General features: G+C 42.4%; 1 protein-coding gene across 1 annotated transcript in view; it reads right to left on the reverse strand.

Moving 5' to 3' along the window:
- Positions 1 to 425: 425 nt before the first annotated feature.
- Positions 426 to 17,377, reverse strand: part of ENPP6 (ectonucleotide pyrophosphatase/phosphodiesterase 6) — a 33,589-nt gene continuing 16,637 nt past the window's right edge. Inside the window, exons 3-8 of the mRNA XM_074904103.1 lie at positions 16,056 to 16,167; positions 11,465 to 11,606; positions 10,285 to 10,464; positions 7,863 to 8,000; positions 3,787 to 3,910; positions 426 to 2,971 (exon numbers count right to left, since the gene is read on the reverse strand). Coding sequence (XP_074760204.1) covers positions 2,751 to 2,971; positions 3,787 to 3,910; positions 7,863 to 8,000; positions 10,285 to 10,464; positions 11,465 to 11,606; positions 16,056 to 16,167 — 917 coding nt within the window. The 3' untranslated portion in view covers positions 426 to 2,750. The remainder of the gene's footprint in view (positions 2,972 to 3,786; positions 3,911 to 7,862; positions 8,001 to 10,284; positions 10,465 to 11,464; positions 11,607 to 16,055; positions 16,168 to 17,377) is intronic.

Raw genomic sequence — 17,377 nt, forward strand, 5'->3', positions numbered from 1 at the left:
CTGGTACCAGTGACAATGCACCTATGACTTCTGTGCAAGCAGCTGATGAGACGGTGTGACACGGTAAGCTTGGAAAAGTGGGTCTGGAGACAGCATCCAGGGCTCACCTCACTTCTTAGGAGAGCAAAAGCATTTGTCATGTCCACTTGCTAGTGTCAATTACATGTCCCTGTATGGATGTTCAAAAGGTTAAACGAAGAAATACAGCTGGAAAAAAGGACTGCGTATACAAGATACAGTATCTTGTGTGATGTATTTAATGGCCCTAATTTACGTGCTGACAACTTTGCCATTTCTAAGCAATGTTATCATTCATCTTTCTGATGATTAATTGGCACAAGCTTCAAACACTGTTTATCACACTTTGATGCAGCAATCACATAAGAAAGGCAAGGTGTTACAGGGGTGGCTTTTTTTTTTTTTTTTTTTTTTTCCAAAAATCTTACAGTATTTACAAAAAGATGCATTTTTTTTTTTTTTTGAACACCATTCTTGGAATTATTCACTCATTCACAATCAGTCATTGTATAAAAACATCATTCAGAAATAAGTTTTAAAATACACCCACCTCCATTGCATAGTATACAGAAAAATAGGCAAGAGTCGAGACGCTTGATTTTTCAATGAGAATGTGAACTGATTCAGAGGTACAACATTTCTGAGAAAGAAACATGCACTTCTCATAAAATAATCAGCTGTAGTTCTCCAGAAGCTAAAGAGCTTCTTGTAGGTCTACCATCAGATTTCTCTGTTACAGATCAAGTATCTCTTGAGGTGTATTGCCATACACACAATGCTGGCATTAAGGTCAAACAAATCATATTGCAATTAGAAGATTTACTCTGCAGCATTTGCATGTGGACAGTGACAAAAATGAGTTACACAAAGTACTCACAAGGAGCAGTGATGGTTTCATGTGTCATGGCCCATCCCTAGAACAACTCAATGGATCTGATTTGTTATTTCCAATTTCTGCTTGTATAACTGAGAATCTGAATATACCCTTATATTTTTAGGATCTTTTCTTCTGTAAGAGGACCTTGGGTTCTTTTCATGGTAAGAGTTAAAATGGAAGGCTGTGAAGGGATTAGCAGGCACTATCTATCCTGTTGATTTTCAAACAAAACTTGGTAATTTAGTCATTTGGTTATCTTGTATACTGGTAATTTTTTTGCTTTAAAAATGTGCTCCGGTGAATTCATCAAGCCTGGTCCATTAAAGAGCAACAGGGAACTCTGAACAATAGGTGCTTGTTTTACAGCTACTGCAAATGCTTCAAAAGCACTAAATTGCCTTTTATACTCAACAGTTTAATAACAAAGACTGATTTTCTCCCTTTTTTTCCCCCAATTGATTTGATGGTTCACTTGAGCTTTAAAAACACATTACATAAATCTTTACAGCTATTACAGAAGTCTTTTGTCAAGTTTAATTTGGTGTTTGGGGTTTTTTTCCACGGTGTAATCATTTACCGTTAAACTCACTGTACCACACATACCAGGATCGTGCTTGTCTCTGGATCCATAGGAATAATAAGTCCTAGAGGTTTATTTTGCATGGGGAGGGACCTAAATGCTTCCAAAAGCAGCTTATCACTGAAAGCTCCTGGTTCAGAGGTATATCAGAAGTAGTGCTGAGCACTCCCAAAGGCACCTCTGACAACAGTTTTGTCCTCTCCTGCTATTTAACTTTACCATTACAACTTTCTTGGGGCTTGATAGCCCTTGGTGGAAATAGGATTAACTGAGAGGGTGGGAGATCCATCAGTGTAGACCACTCTCCTTGATGCAGAATAAAGGGGAACATGCTGCTCACTGGGTAGAGGTGTAGAGAGCAAGACCTGGTAGAAAAACAGTAAGTGTTGCAAAAACGTCAGAAATGCAGCTGGGTACAAAACCCTAAAACCTGAGCAGATGATATTATCTTTACCAGGAAAAGCAGAGAGGCTGTAAAATGCTAGGCTTCCTCATCCTACTTTCTCCTTGACCCCTGTGTGTCCAGATGCTTTTTCACTTTCCTCCTGTTTTTGAAGTGGAAGATATCTATCACTCTCCCCTTTCCCCACCCTCCTCCCTGCGGTGGTCCGTGAGGAAAGCCTGGTCCTGGAGGCATGCAGGGCCAGAGCTCCCTTTGGGGAAAATGAAGGAAAGGCTGAGAGAAGTAGGATGCTCTTACTGCTCTCCCAACAAGCCACCTCTCTTGGCATTTATGATCACTCAGCAGAGTGCTTGGCTCTTTGAAGAGCAGGTTGGTATAGACGGGCCTTGGCTGGCACTGTAGGGGGAAGGTGGGGCTCTGCTGGTGATGGAGCTGGAGATGAAGGTGTGAATCAGAAAGAACCCAATTAAATGCACAGAGGTCTGTCTCCACCCCTGAGCCTCTCAGTTCTTGGAGCCAGGGTGAGCTTCTCCATTAAAGATGCTGGGGTAAGATGCATTTGGTGCTCAGAGGTCTCCATGTGCACCCACCAGAAAATTCTGCAGATAGCCAGCCGGGATTCTGCTCTCGTTGCCAGTGCAAAAATCCAGAGCAGTGACACTGACTTCCTTGACTGTGTTTGGAGCAGCAGAAAACTTGGCCTCACATTATAACCACTGTAAATGCAGGATGGGTCAGATTCACGCCTGGTGGAGCACAGTGGAGGAGTGGGGGACAGCACTCTATTAATGAAGCTATTATTCAAATGAAGAACTTTAAAAGAAAAGAGAAAGATGGAGTTGCTGGTGACACTGACTGACACTGTTTGGGGATCACAGTAAGATCTGCTCAGCGAACAGGGAGATCAGGGCTAGCGCCAGGGCACAGCTGCCAGAGGGGAGGAGCAGTGCCACGGGGGCCGTGTTTCGGAGCATGCACTCCACCCTGGACCAGGAGCCATTGTTGGGCAGCGGCTGTATTCCTGCCAGGCTGCACATGATGTTGTAAACATCCACGGATCTGATGGGAGGCGCTCGGAAGTTGGATCGGAAATCTGCAGCGAAAACGGACAAAAGAGAGGAGTTGGCATCATATGACTTGGGGCTGAGCTCCTGAAATGCAGGGTGCTGCAGGGCAAGGGCTCCTCTGCCTTTGCCAGGACTTACCCAGCAGGCTGGAATGTGGCACATGATACAATTTACCACATAGCTCAGCAAAGCCATTTTAAACGTTTTTATTTATTATTTTTACTTCTAACCCAATTTTATTCTAAAAATTTTTAAAAAATTAAAATTTATTAAGTACAAGAGCTACTTTGCTGTGTGTGCTTGGTAGATTAATAGCTTGAAATAATTGTATTGCACATTCTGCTTTGCTTTCTCTCCTGTCTGCACTTGCAGCCTGGTGCTCAGCAGTGTTTAAAAGGCCTGATGAAGTGGAAACCAGGGGGTTTGTGTCTGCCCATGGGACACGTGGGTGAGGTATGCTGCAACGTTCCCAAAGAAAGTGCTCTGTGTTAGTGAGCTTAAATCCACCAACAAAAGGAGAATTCCTGTGTTTCAAATGGAACTAAAATTCAGGCCAAAATTAGGAAAATAGGGCAAAGAGTTACCGTGGCAGGATGTTGGAGAGGATGTGACCGAATCCCTTCACATCTATCTGCCCTGTTTCTCTAGCTACAAAACAGATAGAGAACTAGAAACCTTCCCGCATCCAGCTGTAGTGAGGAAATCCTGCCATCTATTTGTAATCTTTGGGCGTCGCAGAGTGCCACATCAGGGTTCTGATGTGTGAGAGGCTGCAGGGATGCTGGGGCAGGGGCCATGGGGCTGTGGGCGTAATGGGACACTGGGGATGGTGGTACTGTACCTGGCCCATATGCGAGGAAGAAGGCTCTCATGTCCATGAGCTCGTTGTCGTAGCCGTGCCAGCCGTTCTGCCAGGCCTCCTTCCTCCCCGTCCCATTCTCCCAGAAGGGTAGCTTGTCCCTGCTCTGGGCAACAAGAGCAGAGCGTGGTTAGTACCTGCCTGCCAGGCTGTGCCTGGGGTGCCGCAGTGTATCTCCGTGTGCTGTACCACCCCATCAGGCCCCTGCACTGTGCCATCAGCTGCACAGGCCCTCATCGCCAGGAGGGGTGACCCCTGGCTTTGCCATCTCAGCAAGTAAGCCACCTCTCAGCTGAGCAGGGAGGACAACTTTCTGCCTCTTACTCATCTAAATTTCTGCTGTGAGCACAAAGTATTACACCCGTATGTCACACATGTAGCAAGGTGGTGTCCCTCTTCTGTTGCATGCCAGCAGCACTGATCTCCCATCCAATTCCACGCAGTCCTGTGGATTTAATGGTGTGGTTCTGTCTGACATGCCATTAGTACCATAGAAAAAGAATCAATTTTTGCTTTCTTTGACTAGTCAGCCTAAACAATAGAAATATCACCCTTACTATACACTTTCTAATTATTATTTCTTTATTCTCCATGCCTGTTGTAGTATTAAAGCAATGAGGGTCCTTCCATAGAACACAGGCTCAGGCCTAAGATGGTCCCCCTCTCCCTTGCATAGACCATTCTCAGTTTTCTCTCCCAGCTCAGTGGATCCATGCTTTAATAATTTCTCATCATAGTTCCTGTTTTTCCTTGCCCATATTGCATGTAAGCTGTACTTTTAAATTCCTTCCTTACTTTTTCCTTCTCCATATTTACAGCTCTTACCAGACTACCTACAATAGTGCCATTTGTTGGCCCCCCCGCGGGAGCAGCAGACCCTAGGGCTGCTCAGAATGCTGGACCAACCCTCTCCATGAGTTTCTCTTGTCCCATACTTCCTAGGGATGGTAGTAGATACTACACTCCAGATATCCCCAAAACTATGGCAGGAATTTCACTTAGACAAAGAACATCAGCTAACAGTTTGTTAGGCCCCTGGCATTAATTTATCTGATGGTTGAATGGAAGGAGCTACAATTCCCTAAAGTGTCAGGTCTGGGCTTCACATGCTGTCACAGGAGCACAGAAGATGCCCCAACAGCATCTCCCACATTCCCACCCTGAGTGAGTGGTGCTGGAACCCCTGCAGATGGTGAAGCAGATTGACTGAGGATCCCTTTCCCTTTACAATTTATTTTGTCTGATTTTTGTTTTACTCCTCTGCCCAAGAAGAAAATGGGCCATTTGCAGGAGCACTGAGGACAGCAGTGATGATGCTTTGATATGTACCTCTTCTGACTGCTTTCCAGGGGAACCCCTGGAGTATCCATTGTGTTTCTTCGTACCTAACAGTCAGCAGATGTACCAGATAGTTAAAAAAATTTAGCTGACAAATTAAATCTCTTTCCTGGTCCCCATCTATTTCACTGAGAGTGCTCAGAGCAAGCCAAAGAGAAAATAGACTCCTTCCCCTCTTCCTACCATAATGCCTCCTTACGCTGTGGCTCTGCTTACTGTGGTTTCCCGGGACTAATTGTCACTGGGCTGCTCACCATTAGGCAACCTGTACAGCATTTGTTAGTATCAGCTCCAGACAAGCCAAGTCACGTCTAATTTGCAGTGTTTCTTTGGCAGTATCATGACACTGCCGAAGCTACACCCCTCCACAGTCCTGACAGGTGCCGTGGACTCAGCTGCTTCCCCAGAAATGTCAAAAACAGGAGGTAGTGTGCCTTTCTATCACCCACGCAGGCACCAGGAGATACCTACTCGCAGTTAGATGTGCAGTCAAAGGCACAGTCATTTCCATTATTTTTGCTGCTAGTTGGGTCAGAAAACATACTACTTTCTTTCACAACTGCATCTGCAGTGAGACTTCATGAAATGGAGCCATTAACAGCAGTAGCTTGAGGAAGAGGGCTGTGCAAGCATCTCAGCACCCTTCTAGGCTCACAGCAAACCCCACAAAGCCCTGGGGTTTCTTTGGGGCCAGGATACCGGCAGCACCCCAACGTGCCTGCCTTGGCAAACCCAAGTGGGACAGAGGACTCAACCAAGACATTAATTTTGCATGCTTAGCCTAAGCCTGGGCTAGTGTTGCTCCTCAAAGATGAAGCAGGCATGTCTGGGACTGCTGACGAACTTTTCCCTGCATGTGCATGTTTAGAAGCTGTACAGCAATTCTTCCCTAAAACTTGGGAAAGTACACTGGGATGGGTACAGGGTGAGCACGCAGCCCTGAGGGCTAATACCGCTGTTGCATGCAGGAGAGCAGCTGGGGGAAATTCTGCTCAAAGGAGGGGGACCACTCGCTCGTGCTGAGGGAACAAGATAATGCTAGCAGACCAACTTCAGTACAGCTGGAGGTGTGTGAAATCCCTCCTCATCCTGCTTTAACCAAAATGTGGATGGGCTTTTGTTCCTATGCTCCTTGCTGGGGAAAAAAAGCAACTTTCCAGATACATCCTCTTTGTCTCTCAAAAAAACCTCTTTTTCAAACAGCTTATAGCTATCCGTTAGCCAACAGAGCTAAAATACCCTGTGAGCATGATAGGGAAGAGCTGAACATTCTTTCTTCAGTGGTTTGGGCAGGAAGTATAATAGAAGGCTCAATTATTGCTTTAAAAATATGACAGGAAACTTTCATTTTCGCATCCCATTCACAGATAATGAAAATGTACCGAGGAGAAGGAAAATCTGACAGCATTAATGAGAGGACATTCTTGAAAATTGGAAACAATGGGAAGGAATGGGCAGAGAGACAGAAATAATTAGCATAGCAGCAGTGTTTGCTGCACTGTTATTAAGGTTTGTCACAGTTTCAATGATTTTTTTTTAAAGTGCATTTTTTTTTACAGAATATGTAAAAATGTTCTGTGTTGAACTTCTGTACAAAAGAGTTTAGTTGTAATTTTTAAAAATAATTTTGGCAGAAATGTTTCAGATTCCTACTTTACGAGTCTGAATCTTAACTTCAGCTTTTTTACTTTTTTTTTTTTTTTTTTTAAAACCAGAAATGTGGTGCTCACCCATCCATACTCAAAAGCAATCAGGTTTTATTAAGAGGTGAATTTTTATTCACCTGTAGAAATTATTATCCTAAAGTCAGGTTATCTAGTGAGAAATGTGGTGGTGTGGACCACCTTGAGCAAAGCCTGGTGAGCAATAGCTCTGAGAGTCATGAAAGAAGATGCTCCACTGAACTGCCATAATTTGCAAGGCAGTGATAGGCAATGACTATGCTGGGACATTGAAAAAAAACAGGACTCCTTGGTTCTGTTGCCAACTTACCAATTTAATGTATGGCCTTGGGCAAATCACTTAGTACTTCTCAGTTTACCCACTTATAAGATATGTAAGTTGCCTCACCCTCTGAGCTGAGGTGCAGTTAATATCTGTAATGTGGAGATGCTCAGTAGAGATACAAGTACAAAATAATAACAACAGCAATAATTTGTTGCAACAAAATAAGTTGGTATGAAAAATCTCAGATTTCAGTGTGTGCACTGGATATTTCTGAGGGGTAAACCCCAGTCTGACTCTTTTGAGACTGGAAGGTTTGGGTGAAATAGGGCATTTTTTGGACAGTCTGGTGGGTAGGAAGCCAGGCAGAAGCAAAAGTTGCCACAAAGTACTGCTGAATGGAGGGATAGTAAAGTCTTGAAATGGAAACACTCTTTTTGTGTCTGAGATGAGGGTAGATGGGCAGGGGGAAAAGGAAAAAAGCAACAGAACTGAAATGGGGAATACTAAAAGGAATAAAACTCCTCCTGCTTTATGACGACACAGAAAAAAGAACAGTCTTGACTATTTAACTTTGTCTACCTTCAACATAGCTGGCATGCCTTTAGACTCTTTTAAGCACACAGTAATATTTGACACCAGTATTGTAGTCGGACCAAGTAAATCATGTAACACTTTAACTCAATGCCCAGCATAGAATTGTACATTTTTCTTATTGTTTTCATATATTGCACCTTTTCATATTCATGTCTAAGTACTTTGCTTCTATACTTTACCTCTACTATAAACCATCCTTTCTCAGCCACGAGAGTTAGTGGAGACACAAATTTTCCTTTTTTGTAGAAAAACCTGTCTGGAATATCCTGTATGTTATAAACATCCATGTGTTCCACAACTTTCAGTTTTTGATATATCTGCAAAGAAAACAAATGTTAGGACACCATAAGCTGTAAAGAGCATATACACACCTATGAGTACTGGGAAACACCTGAATTTGTAAAACGACTAATCCTTTTTAATGGCTAATCATTTGCATGTTAAAACTGGGGCTTCACCAGTCCAAAGATGATGGCTGTGCAAAACCTGCTTATGTGGTTTAGGAGGTTCTGAAAACCTGGATCATAAACACACAGGAACACATGAATTCATGTATTATATATAATATACACACTCACAAATGTATGTATGGGAGTACATCAACCTACAGAGATAGACCACAGAAACAAAACCATCACAGGAGACACTAAATTTAAGTTGATGTTCAAAGACATCATGTGGACTGGATACAGATGTGGAAAAGTGATATTGCTTTTGTCCTCTGCCATTCATTCTCTCTGTGCTCTTGAGTGAACAATTAATGTCATCTCACCTGTGTTTCTTACACTTAATCAGTCAATCCCTATCAAAGTGATCAATAGTATTTAGTTATTCTGCTTCATAAGGATGCTATGAGATTAATCAGCCAATGCCTGTGGCTTTGAAGCTTGACAATACCATACAAGTGGCTTATTAATATTAATCATGCCATCTGGAATATAATCACACAGGTGTAGTTAAACCCCAAATTATTCAGACAAATATTCTAAATGCTTGAAGAAGATATTCATAAGCTGGAAAGAAAGAGGTTATTGGAGTCCACGGAGTGTATATCACTCTTTTGCTTAAACAGAAGTCATATCCAGGAATAAACAGCTCAGCTCTGCAAAGAATGAAAGGTCCTTCACTAGCCTTTTAGCTAAGTCCCCCTTGTTTGTATATGTGTGCAACTGATTTGCACTGATATGCAGTCGCCATAAGGACAGCACCAGGGCGTGATGGCACGACTCAGCCAGACCCTCCCACCATGACCTGGGCTAAAGGTGGTCCTGGTGTTTCACCAGTACTTCTGGTGCTTCAAAATGACTAACTCTTAAAGGTGGTAACCACTATGTTACGATATGATCTAATTCCTAAACATGGCTCTTTCACGTGAATTCAGAATAGAGGAATCTGGCTATTGGGAAACAGAAAATCAACTTTATTTCACTTATAAAAGCATCATTCCAGTCCTAAAAAAGAAATGAACCATGGTATGAGGCATTGTAATTTATTCTCCTTAGGGATATTAGGCTGTTTAATGAGAGAGGTATATGCTTAAGAGCTTTGTGGGATGAAGCCCCATGTCTGTATGAAGTCGCAACTTATACTTGCCCTCGTTTGAAGGTCTGGCCTACAAAAATAGGGACCTCTGAGTTAAAGCGGAGGAGAGCATATACAAATGCTGTGATCCCCTGCAGGCACCCTGAGTGATTTGCTTACTCATGCCTCCAAGACAACTTTCAATTCTGGCATGAATGTGAAATTGTCACAGTATCACAGCTATACAGTTCCTGGAGAGCCTGTTTGGGTGTGAAAATTAGCAAATATTCTCTTAAAAAAAAATTGCACAAGCTACAATATACTGGAACAGACTAAAATATAATATAGAAAACAAAATTACTCACCTGGAGCATGGACTGCCCATTTTGTACATCCATTCATCTATATTCTGAGGACAGCAATAGTGACTTCTCAAGCGTTGATTTCTGGTTAAACTATAATGTACTAGTCTATCAGTTACAGATGGTCCATTTTCACTCTTTTGAAGTGGTTTCCAAATTTTTTAATGTATTGTTTTAATTTGTCCCTGAAAATCCTGTAGTTCTAGCCTTGGGCTTTTATGGTTGATTCAATCGAACATGCTTATTCATCAAAATTCTTCAAAGGAGATTTTGTAATTTTGGTCTAATGGAGTTAATTCCTCAAACTCTATGGGAGTTTACTGGAATATGACTGCCTGACCTACTCCAGATCATTTGAAAATCCTAGCTAAAGGGTCAGTAAGTTAACTAATGTAAATATAAAATCTTAGAAATGCATTTTGAGCTAAAATCTTTTAGCTATTTGTCAGAAGCACATAGTGGTGAGGTTTGAAAGCACGTATCTCTGCCAAAGGATGATGAAATTTCATGCTTTTAATTTGCCTGGTGTGACTTTCCTTCAGAAACCAGCATCACAAGAGTGTCGCAGGATCCAAGTCTGACTCCCAATAAGAGCCTCAGGATGGTTTTTAAACACATCTCTGAAAGCGGAATTTGGATGTTATGAGCAAACAAAAGACATTTGTCATAAAAAACAAGGAAGCACAAAACTAAATAAATATGAATAAGCTGCACTTACCTCCACATGTTTTCCTGGAGCTGGCCAGAGGCTCACAACTGGACCTCGGTCCTTCATTTGTATTGTATCACTCATATTGATATAGTTTTTCAGCTCAATCACTTTGTCTGCCCAAGAGATGTCTGTCATCCCATGATCAGAGAAGAGGAGGACGTTGATGTCATGCTGAAGGCCCATGCTCTGTGAAATGAGTGAATGACAGCCATCATGGCTGGCAAAGCACTTCATTTTGTCTGCTGGCAAATTTTAATTCCTGTTTAACCTCCACTGACTGAGTAGAAGTTGGCCAGAAAGGAGCACAGTCACAAACACCCTGCACTGTCCTTTGCCACTATCCACAGTGGTGGACGTCTGCTCTCACTACCCTGGAAGAGTCTGAGAAGTTAGTGCCAAAGAGAGATTTGCCAAAATAAATCCACCCCCCTGCTAAATAACCAGACACTACATCCCAGTCCCAGTTTGTCTTAGACAGGATTTTATCCAGCTATTCTTCATCTCTAGGCCAAAATGGCTGGGGAAGAGCAACTTTGTTATGGTACCACCTGTGGCAGGGGTGTTTCTCTTTTTCCCTTCCCAAACACAAGCACATAGCATTAGAGCTTTTATAATTTAGTGAAATTGGAAATTCATACTCCACTCCTCACTGAAACACATGAAAAACTCCAACATGCATTTATCTTTGTCAGAAATATTCATAGAATTTACTCAAAAGCTTGGTATTCTCCTTTTCTCACCGCAAAATCATTTAGATAATGTATTTTAAAACAAAGGTTAAAGAACTGAGTTCTGAATGGTGCCATAAAAAACACTATAAAAGTTAATTGTCTGATTCCACAAACCTTAGGAAGGGAGCAGTTTTGATTTGTTCACCTACTACAAAGCCCAGCCAGCAACACAAGTTACAAACAGAGCAACATGTATATTGGTTTATGGCTTCCTGGGGCTATCAGTATAATAATCCACTGGAAACATTATAATGCCATTGATGAAAATAAAAATCAGGGAATGGTGCCTTAACTTCCACGTGATCTTGGTAGCCTCTGTTGCTCAGGAAATAAAAGTTTACAGCCAATGCATCCATTTAGCAGGCATTAAATAGGCTCTCAGCAGTGCCACAAAGATCAGTTTTAAAAGCCATTTCCAAATGCACCCAGGAGCTGGGTTTTTGCATGCCACTCACCTTGATGAGCGTGATCATGTTGCTCAAGGCTTTGTCCACCTCCTTCAAAGCGTTTTTCCGCTGCTGGGACAAAGGGCCATAGTGGTGGCCTTCCACATCAATACGCTCATAGTACACTGCGGCCATTTCGGCGCTGCCATTGCTGGAGGTGGAAGGAGGGGAAGGAGTGAGAGGCTGATGCACATGGGGACCACCTGGGCGCATTCACCTCATGGCTGCTGGCATCACTGTCCTCACCAGCAGGTAGAGCCACGAAACCCCAGAGGAACATTTTGTGCTTCCAGCCTGGGCTTTCCTACTGGATGTTGCACGGCTGGGCTCATTATTCATGCTCAGTGTCACCTCGGTTTGCTTGAGACCCCTATCAGAGGTGCCAGGTAGAGACTGCTATGTGCAAACATAGGCTGGCCTGGCAGTCTTCTACTACCTCTTTGAATTAGAAAGGAGGTTTTTCCTTTAATGACAAAGACAGACCCAGAAGAAATACTAATTTCTGTGCTGAATGCCCTTATTAAAAGTATTGTGGGAATTACCAGTTAAATGTGCTTTAATTAAAGTTTGGCACTTCTGGCTTTCTCTTGCTTGAGGTCTTCCAAACCACTGAGGTCAACTCAGGACATGCTTTTCCATGACCTTGCAAAATCCCAAGTGGTATGAATTGAGGTGAGATTTTAGATGGGTTTTTATTCAGGAATATGACCAAAAGAAAACTAAGGTAGTCTTAGAGTTACACAAGTTTAGCTGATCACACGTTTCTGCACTGAATGCCCTCAGACTAATTAGTGGGGATTGTGCATACATCAGTGCTTAATTACATTTTCATGACCCCTTTACAGTTCACTGTAAGCTCCCTAAGAGAAGCCGTGTGGATAAAATCGCAAATCTGTGCTCATGAAGTTCAAACCCAGTCGTTTTCTACTGTACTTAATATATGACTAGGCATGCCATCCATAATACATGCCCTCATCCAGATCAAGATCCCTACAAAAGACTTTGTGTGATGTCCTGCCAAGTCTAGCTTCTTTGATTAAAGACACCTGAGTAGTCTGGTGTAATGAGTGAGAAAAGGCAGAGCAGAGAAAAAATCAGAGGTGTGGGACTAAATGAATGGATTGGGGTTTGTCATTTGCATTTGTAAATTTGCTGAAGGCCTCAGAAGAGCAGTCCTGTAAGAAGCTGAAGGTCTCTGCCGTGGTGAGAATTTCTCCACCGTTGGCCCTGCAGAACAGTGTTCTTTCTCACTTCTCATGATTTTAAAATCATTCAAATAAAGCAAGCTTTCCCTCCCCCCAATTTCATTTTAAGCATTATTTTCCATCCATATTACGCATAAATTAATTTCTAAAATGTAACCCTGTAATTTCTATATTGAATATATGCTCATTTTACCTTTTGAAACAGTTTTCTTCTGCTGTAGTGCCTGTATTAATTAGCCACTTAGACTGCTGTGTGCCTTCTCACCTGTAACTAAATGATCATTTCGATCACAATAGAAGCTAAGAAAGACATTTCTTGTGTATAACAAGTGGCCTTATTTCGACTGTGGTGAGAATTCTCAAGGCCTCAGTGCTGCAAGGACGAATGTTCATCTTTGCACATGACTTCAACAGGACAAGCTCCAGTTATGTGGTATGCTTAGCAGTTTACAGGACTGGGTACAGCACATTCAGAGCTTGTAAGACTGAGTTTGACTTTGTTTCCATTTTTTGCCTATTTTCCTGAGAAAACAATACATCTCTGATCATGGTCTGCATGGGAGAAGTAAAATCTCTTTCTAACTGTGTTAGTCCTGTCTTCTCCCATCACCAGTATCTTTCAAAAGAAATGGCTAATGAAGTCTTGCTGAAGAAAGCTGGATGGCATCAATGGCAGTACCAAAAAGGGTTTTAAATTTTATCAACGCACTTTGCAAGTACTATGCAAACTTCATGACACCTGTCCAGGAAGGTAGGTAGGTTACAACAGCCCTTATAGTCATGGAAAAGATATCAGGGAGGTTTTAGTTTCACTTGCCAAAAACAGGTGCTTGACTTAGTTCTGAATATTTTTGGTCTAAATAATGGTCTCAAAGCACCTGAAGAGACCGGAGAATATTCCTGAAGGATGGTTTCCTTTGGTTTCAAGAGGAGCTCAGTGGCTCCCTGATGAGTTAGGTACTCCTGCCCCTGCAGAGGGCATTGATAAAACTGCCTTAGATCCTGGTGAAGTTAATATGGGTCAGGATGTTCCCATGCCCAAACTCAAGTTAACCTGTAGGCCACCATGCCACAATAAAGGTCTTACACTCTCTACCCTGAAGTCCCTGTAAGGTTTGCTAGTGGTGAGAGCATAAGTGCAGTTCATTAACTACTAATATCTGTCATTAGGGCAACTGAGCAAGGCACTGCTCCAGGCAACAGAGTGCCCTTGCCACAGGATGTTTTCCCACAGATAGCTAGTGCCAGATTCAGCCTAATGGGCTTTTTCAATTAGTTTGGGTCTGCAAAGGAAACATGCTGTATTTGTCAGCCTTTGAACAGCTTCAAGAATCAGGAGCTCTTGCAAAAGATTTAGATGATAATAAAACCCATCTCAAGACTTTTCTACCCAGAGATGCTAACTCCTGCTAAATGAATATGCCTACAATAAAGGCATTTCAGAGGCTTTACTTAATGGGCTGGCACAGCAGCACTTAAAATTGTTTGCTAAATTTTAAAGGACTAAACAACGAGAATGAATAAGAGAAAGGATTAGGAAAAACCTACTTGATCTTTAATCTGTTAATTCTCTACCCTCCTTTCTTACATAAGTTCCTGCAGTATTTAGACCCACAACTGATTATTAAATTTTTCAGTGACTGTTCCTTTTTCCTCTTTCCTGCCTTGCTGCAACCAGGGCACTTAGTTTAAAGAAAAGGAACCCAAGCAGAAATTCAAGAGGGATGGTGAGTAAATGGACACCAGAGACCAGACCTCCTGCAGCTCCAGGACGGTATGTAGGATTTGGCCTCCTCAGCAGGCTGTAGCTGGTGTTTATGGCAGACATTGTGGTGGCAGGGGTTTGCTCTTTTCTTGAAATCACCAGCTTTCGCCTCTTGCGAGCTGCCCCACCAATACTGCTGTGTCTCTGCCCTTTTCTTCTTTTCCACCAAAGACAGCAGCAAGCAGCCTTGTGACTCGTGGTGAATTAGCTATTGAAATGTTTCCAACGGGCTCCAGCTATCCAAAAGAGCAGCTTGAAGGGCTGGAGCTTTTAACAGGTTGTGCCTTGCTTTTAATCATGTCCACAATTACAAAGCTGCAAAACATCCTGAACAGCCTTATGCACCTTGCTTCATAGAAACCAGGCAGGAAACTTCAAGCATACATTCCCAAATGATACCTGACCAAAAAAGCTTTCCAAGGTAATTCTGGGTTTCTACCAGAAGTCAGAGCTAGTGTCTGTATTCAGTTTTCCATTCCCTTTTTTATTTGCTGAATTAGACATGTTACAGAAGCTCTGGAAAGCTTCCTATGGCACATATGACCTCCTCATGTCACACAGAGATAACTTTCTTAAAATCTAAGCTAAGTCATTTCAGGATCAAATGTCTCACATGTTCTGAGACAGCTTCTCTCTAAGCCTCACGCTGTGAACACCACTGTGATTTGTGAGCATCTGTGCAGCAGGCTTCAGCAACTGGGAGCAACATCTCCAGCAGCACTCTCATAATTTTGGAGCCTTTATCCCAAGGGCAAACATCACTCAGCATCTGAATATGAAACTTTTCAGATTCAAATCACTATGGCAATTCCCAAGATTGGATAAACTGTGGAGCCAACAAGGTTTTAAAACAGGAAGCTTAGTTATAGCTAAGGTGAGGTATTGGCTCCACATGTGGTGGTGCCATCTTCCCTGATTTCACATCCTATGTGGAACTGTCCCCTGGTAATGTTTGGATGAGAGATGGTGGAACTGGAAAGCTGTGCGTGGAGCATATGTTTTTCCTAGGAGTTGTCTGAGAGATGTATTCCCATCGTTCCCATCAGTTGGGCTAGATGACTGTTGTAGGTCCCTTCCAACTGAACTGTTCTGTTCTGTTCTATTCTATTCTATTCTATTCTATTCTATTCTATTCTATTCTATTCTATATTTGTACAAAATGAACATCCGCTTCAAAATCATCACACCTGAGATGTTGTAAAATGCAGAAAGAGCCAAAGCATTGGTCTTGTAAACAAGTGACTGGAGCTGAATTTCAGAATTTCCTCATTCCGAGGAGCTCTCTCTAAATCCAAGCATTTCAAAGTCTGCTCTTGCAGGCCAGTGAACAGATACTCACAGACTGATCTTGAAGTTGTTTGGGAAAAAAAATAAATTAGTAAGTCAGGATGTCTTCTCTGTGTTGTAACCTACACATGAAAAGAGGAGTACACCTTTCCCCCCTATCTTAATCTAAAGGCCTGTTGCTGTTATAGTGATGTTTCTATGACAATACTATAAAGCAGTGTCGGGCCCCATCTTCCTACCTGGGAGTCAATCCTGAAAATCTCCCTAGAGCAAGGCTGAGAGTAAATCCAAATATTCATCCTTGAGAGAGGAAACCCCACACTGCAGAAGTCTAGTGACATACCGCAAAGACTGGAGAGCATCGCTGATAGCATCCGCAAAGTTTTTGTCTGTTGGGACACTGAAGTACTCACGGCAATAACTTGGTCTGATTCCAAGGATTTCAACCTCGCAACCTGTGAGCAAAAAATGTGGTAAGCTCTTCTGTTTCGCCTTGATCACAGACCCCACACCGTGGGGTCCAGGTTCAGGTTTGTAAATTCCCTGTAGCAATACTTACCTTACACCTTCTCTGCAGGAAACCTTGTGGTTGGGAAGGGAAAAGGGGAGAGAGATTTGTTTGAGAAGTGCTTGTAGCAAACTGTACATTGGATCATTTTATTTCCCTCTCTAAAAGGAAAGTCTCTGTGTGACCTTCCCACAATAAAACCGGATTCCCTCATGGCAGACGCTTTCCACCTAAATCACTTGCTTGTTTGCATTTTAACTACTGCAGCCACATAGCCTCATTTCCAGGCTTCCAACATAACAGATTTAGATATTGTTCCCTGAAAGTTCAGCAAATACTTTCCAGTTAGACACGCTGTATCTTACGTCGTAATATCATCTATAAACCATATTTTATTATGTGATACTGGCACTTCACTATTAAATCTTTTTCCCAGGAGGTCTTATTAAAACAGTATAAACTAATTAACTCTCTTGGTAACTTGCAGCCTTCCTTGCAAAATACAGTCTGTTTTGTGGCCCAGAAACTTACGGAAACAAATCCTACAGGAGAACATGGCTCTGAACACACAAAAACATGTTTTTGTGGTTTTTCTTGCCCTTTTGCTCTCCTGTTACTATGCTGCTGAATAACATTAATATTTAAAGGAAGTGTGCTTTCAGAAACACTGGATTCATGCAGATTATCTTTTGAGATTCCCCAGAGTCCTCCCATCACAGTTAGACATTTTCTGGTGTACTCCTGGGGCACAAGGACAAAAAAAAGGAAAGAGATCTTTTGCAAAATGGTCTCTGTATACAGCAATATAGTCAGGTCAAAAAGTCAACTCTAAGCCATAGCCTGAATCTGCCCACACTTGGGTCCCTTTGCTTCTCCTTTGGGACGAAAGGAATAAGCATTAACAACTGTCATAAGTTGACTCATTGCTTGGGGTTGAAGAAGATGGCACAGGAGGTGTAAGTACAGAGAGGGCACTAGAGCAAGCAGAGCTGCCTTCAGAGATGATTTACAGTGGTTTGCTTACTGGGACACTCAGCAAAGAGAATTTGTCAGTGTTTTACATCTCAGCCTGCATGGGCTGACATCACTGAGGTGCAGTACTGGGACACAGGGAAAAAGCACACGGCTTGCAGGCTAAGCGACTTCTGATTGTGACC

This window comes from Athene noctua, chromosome 4 (genome assembly GCF_965140245.1).
Source record: "Athene noctua chromosome 4, bAthNoc1.hap1.1, whole genome shotgun sequence".
Lineage (NCBI taxonomy): Eukaryota > Metazoa > Chordata > Aves > Strigiformes > Strigidae > Athene > Athene noctua.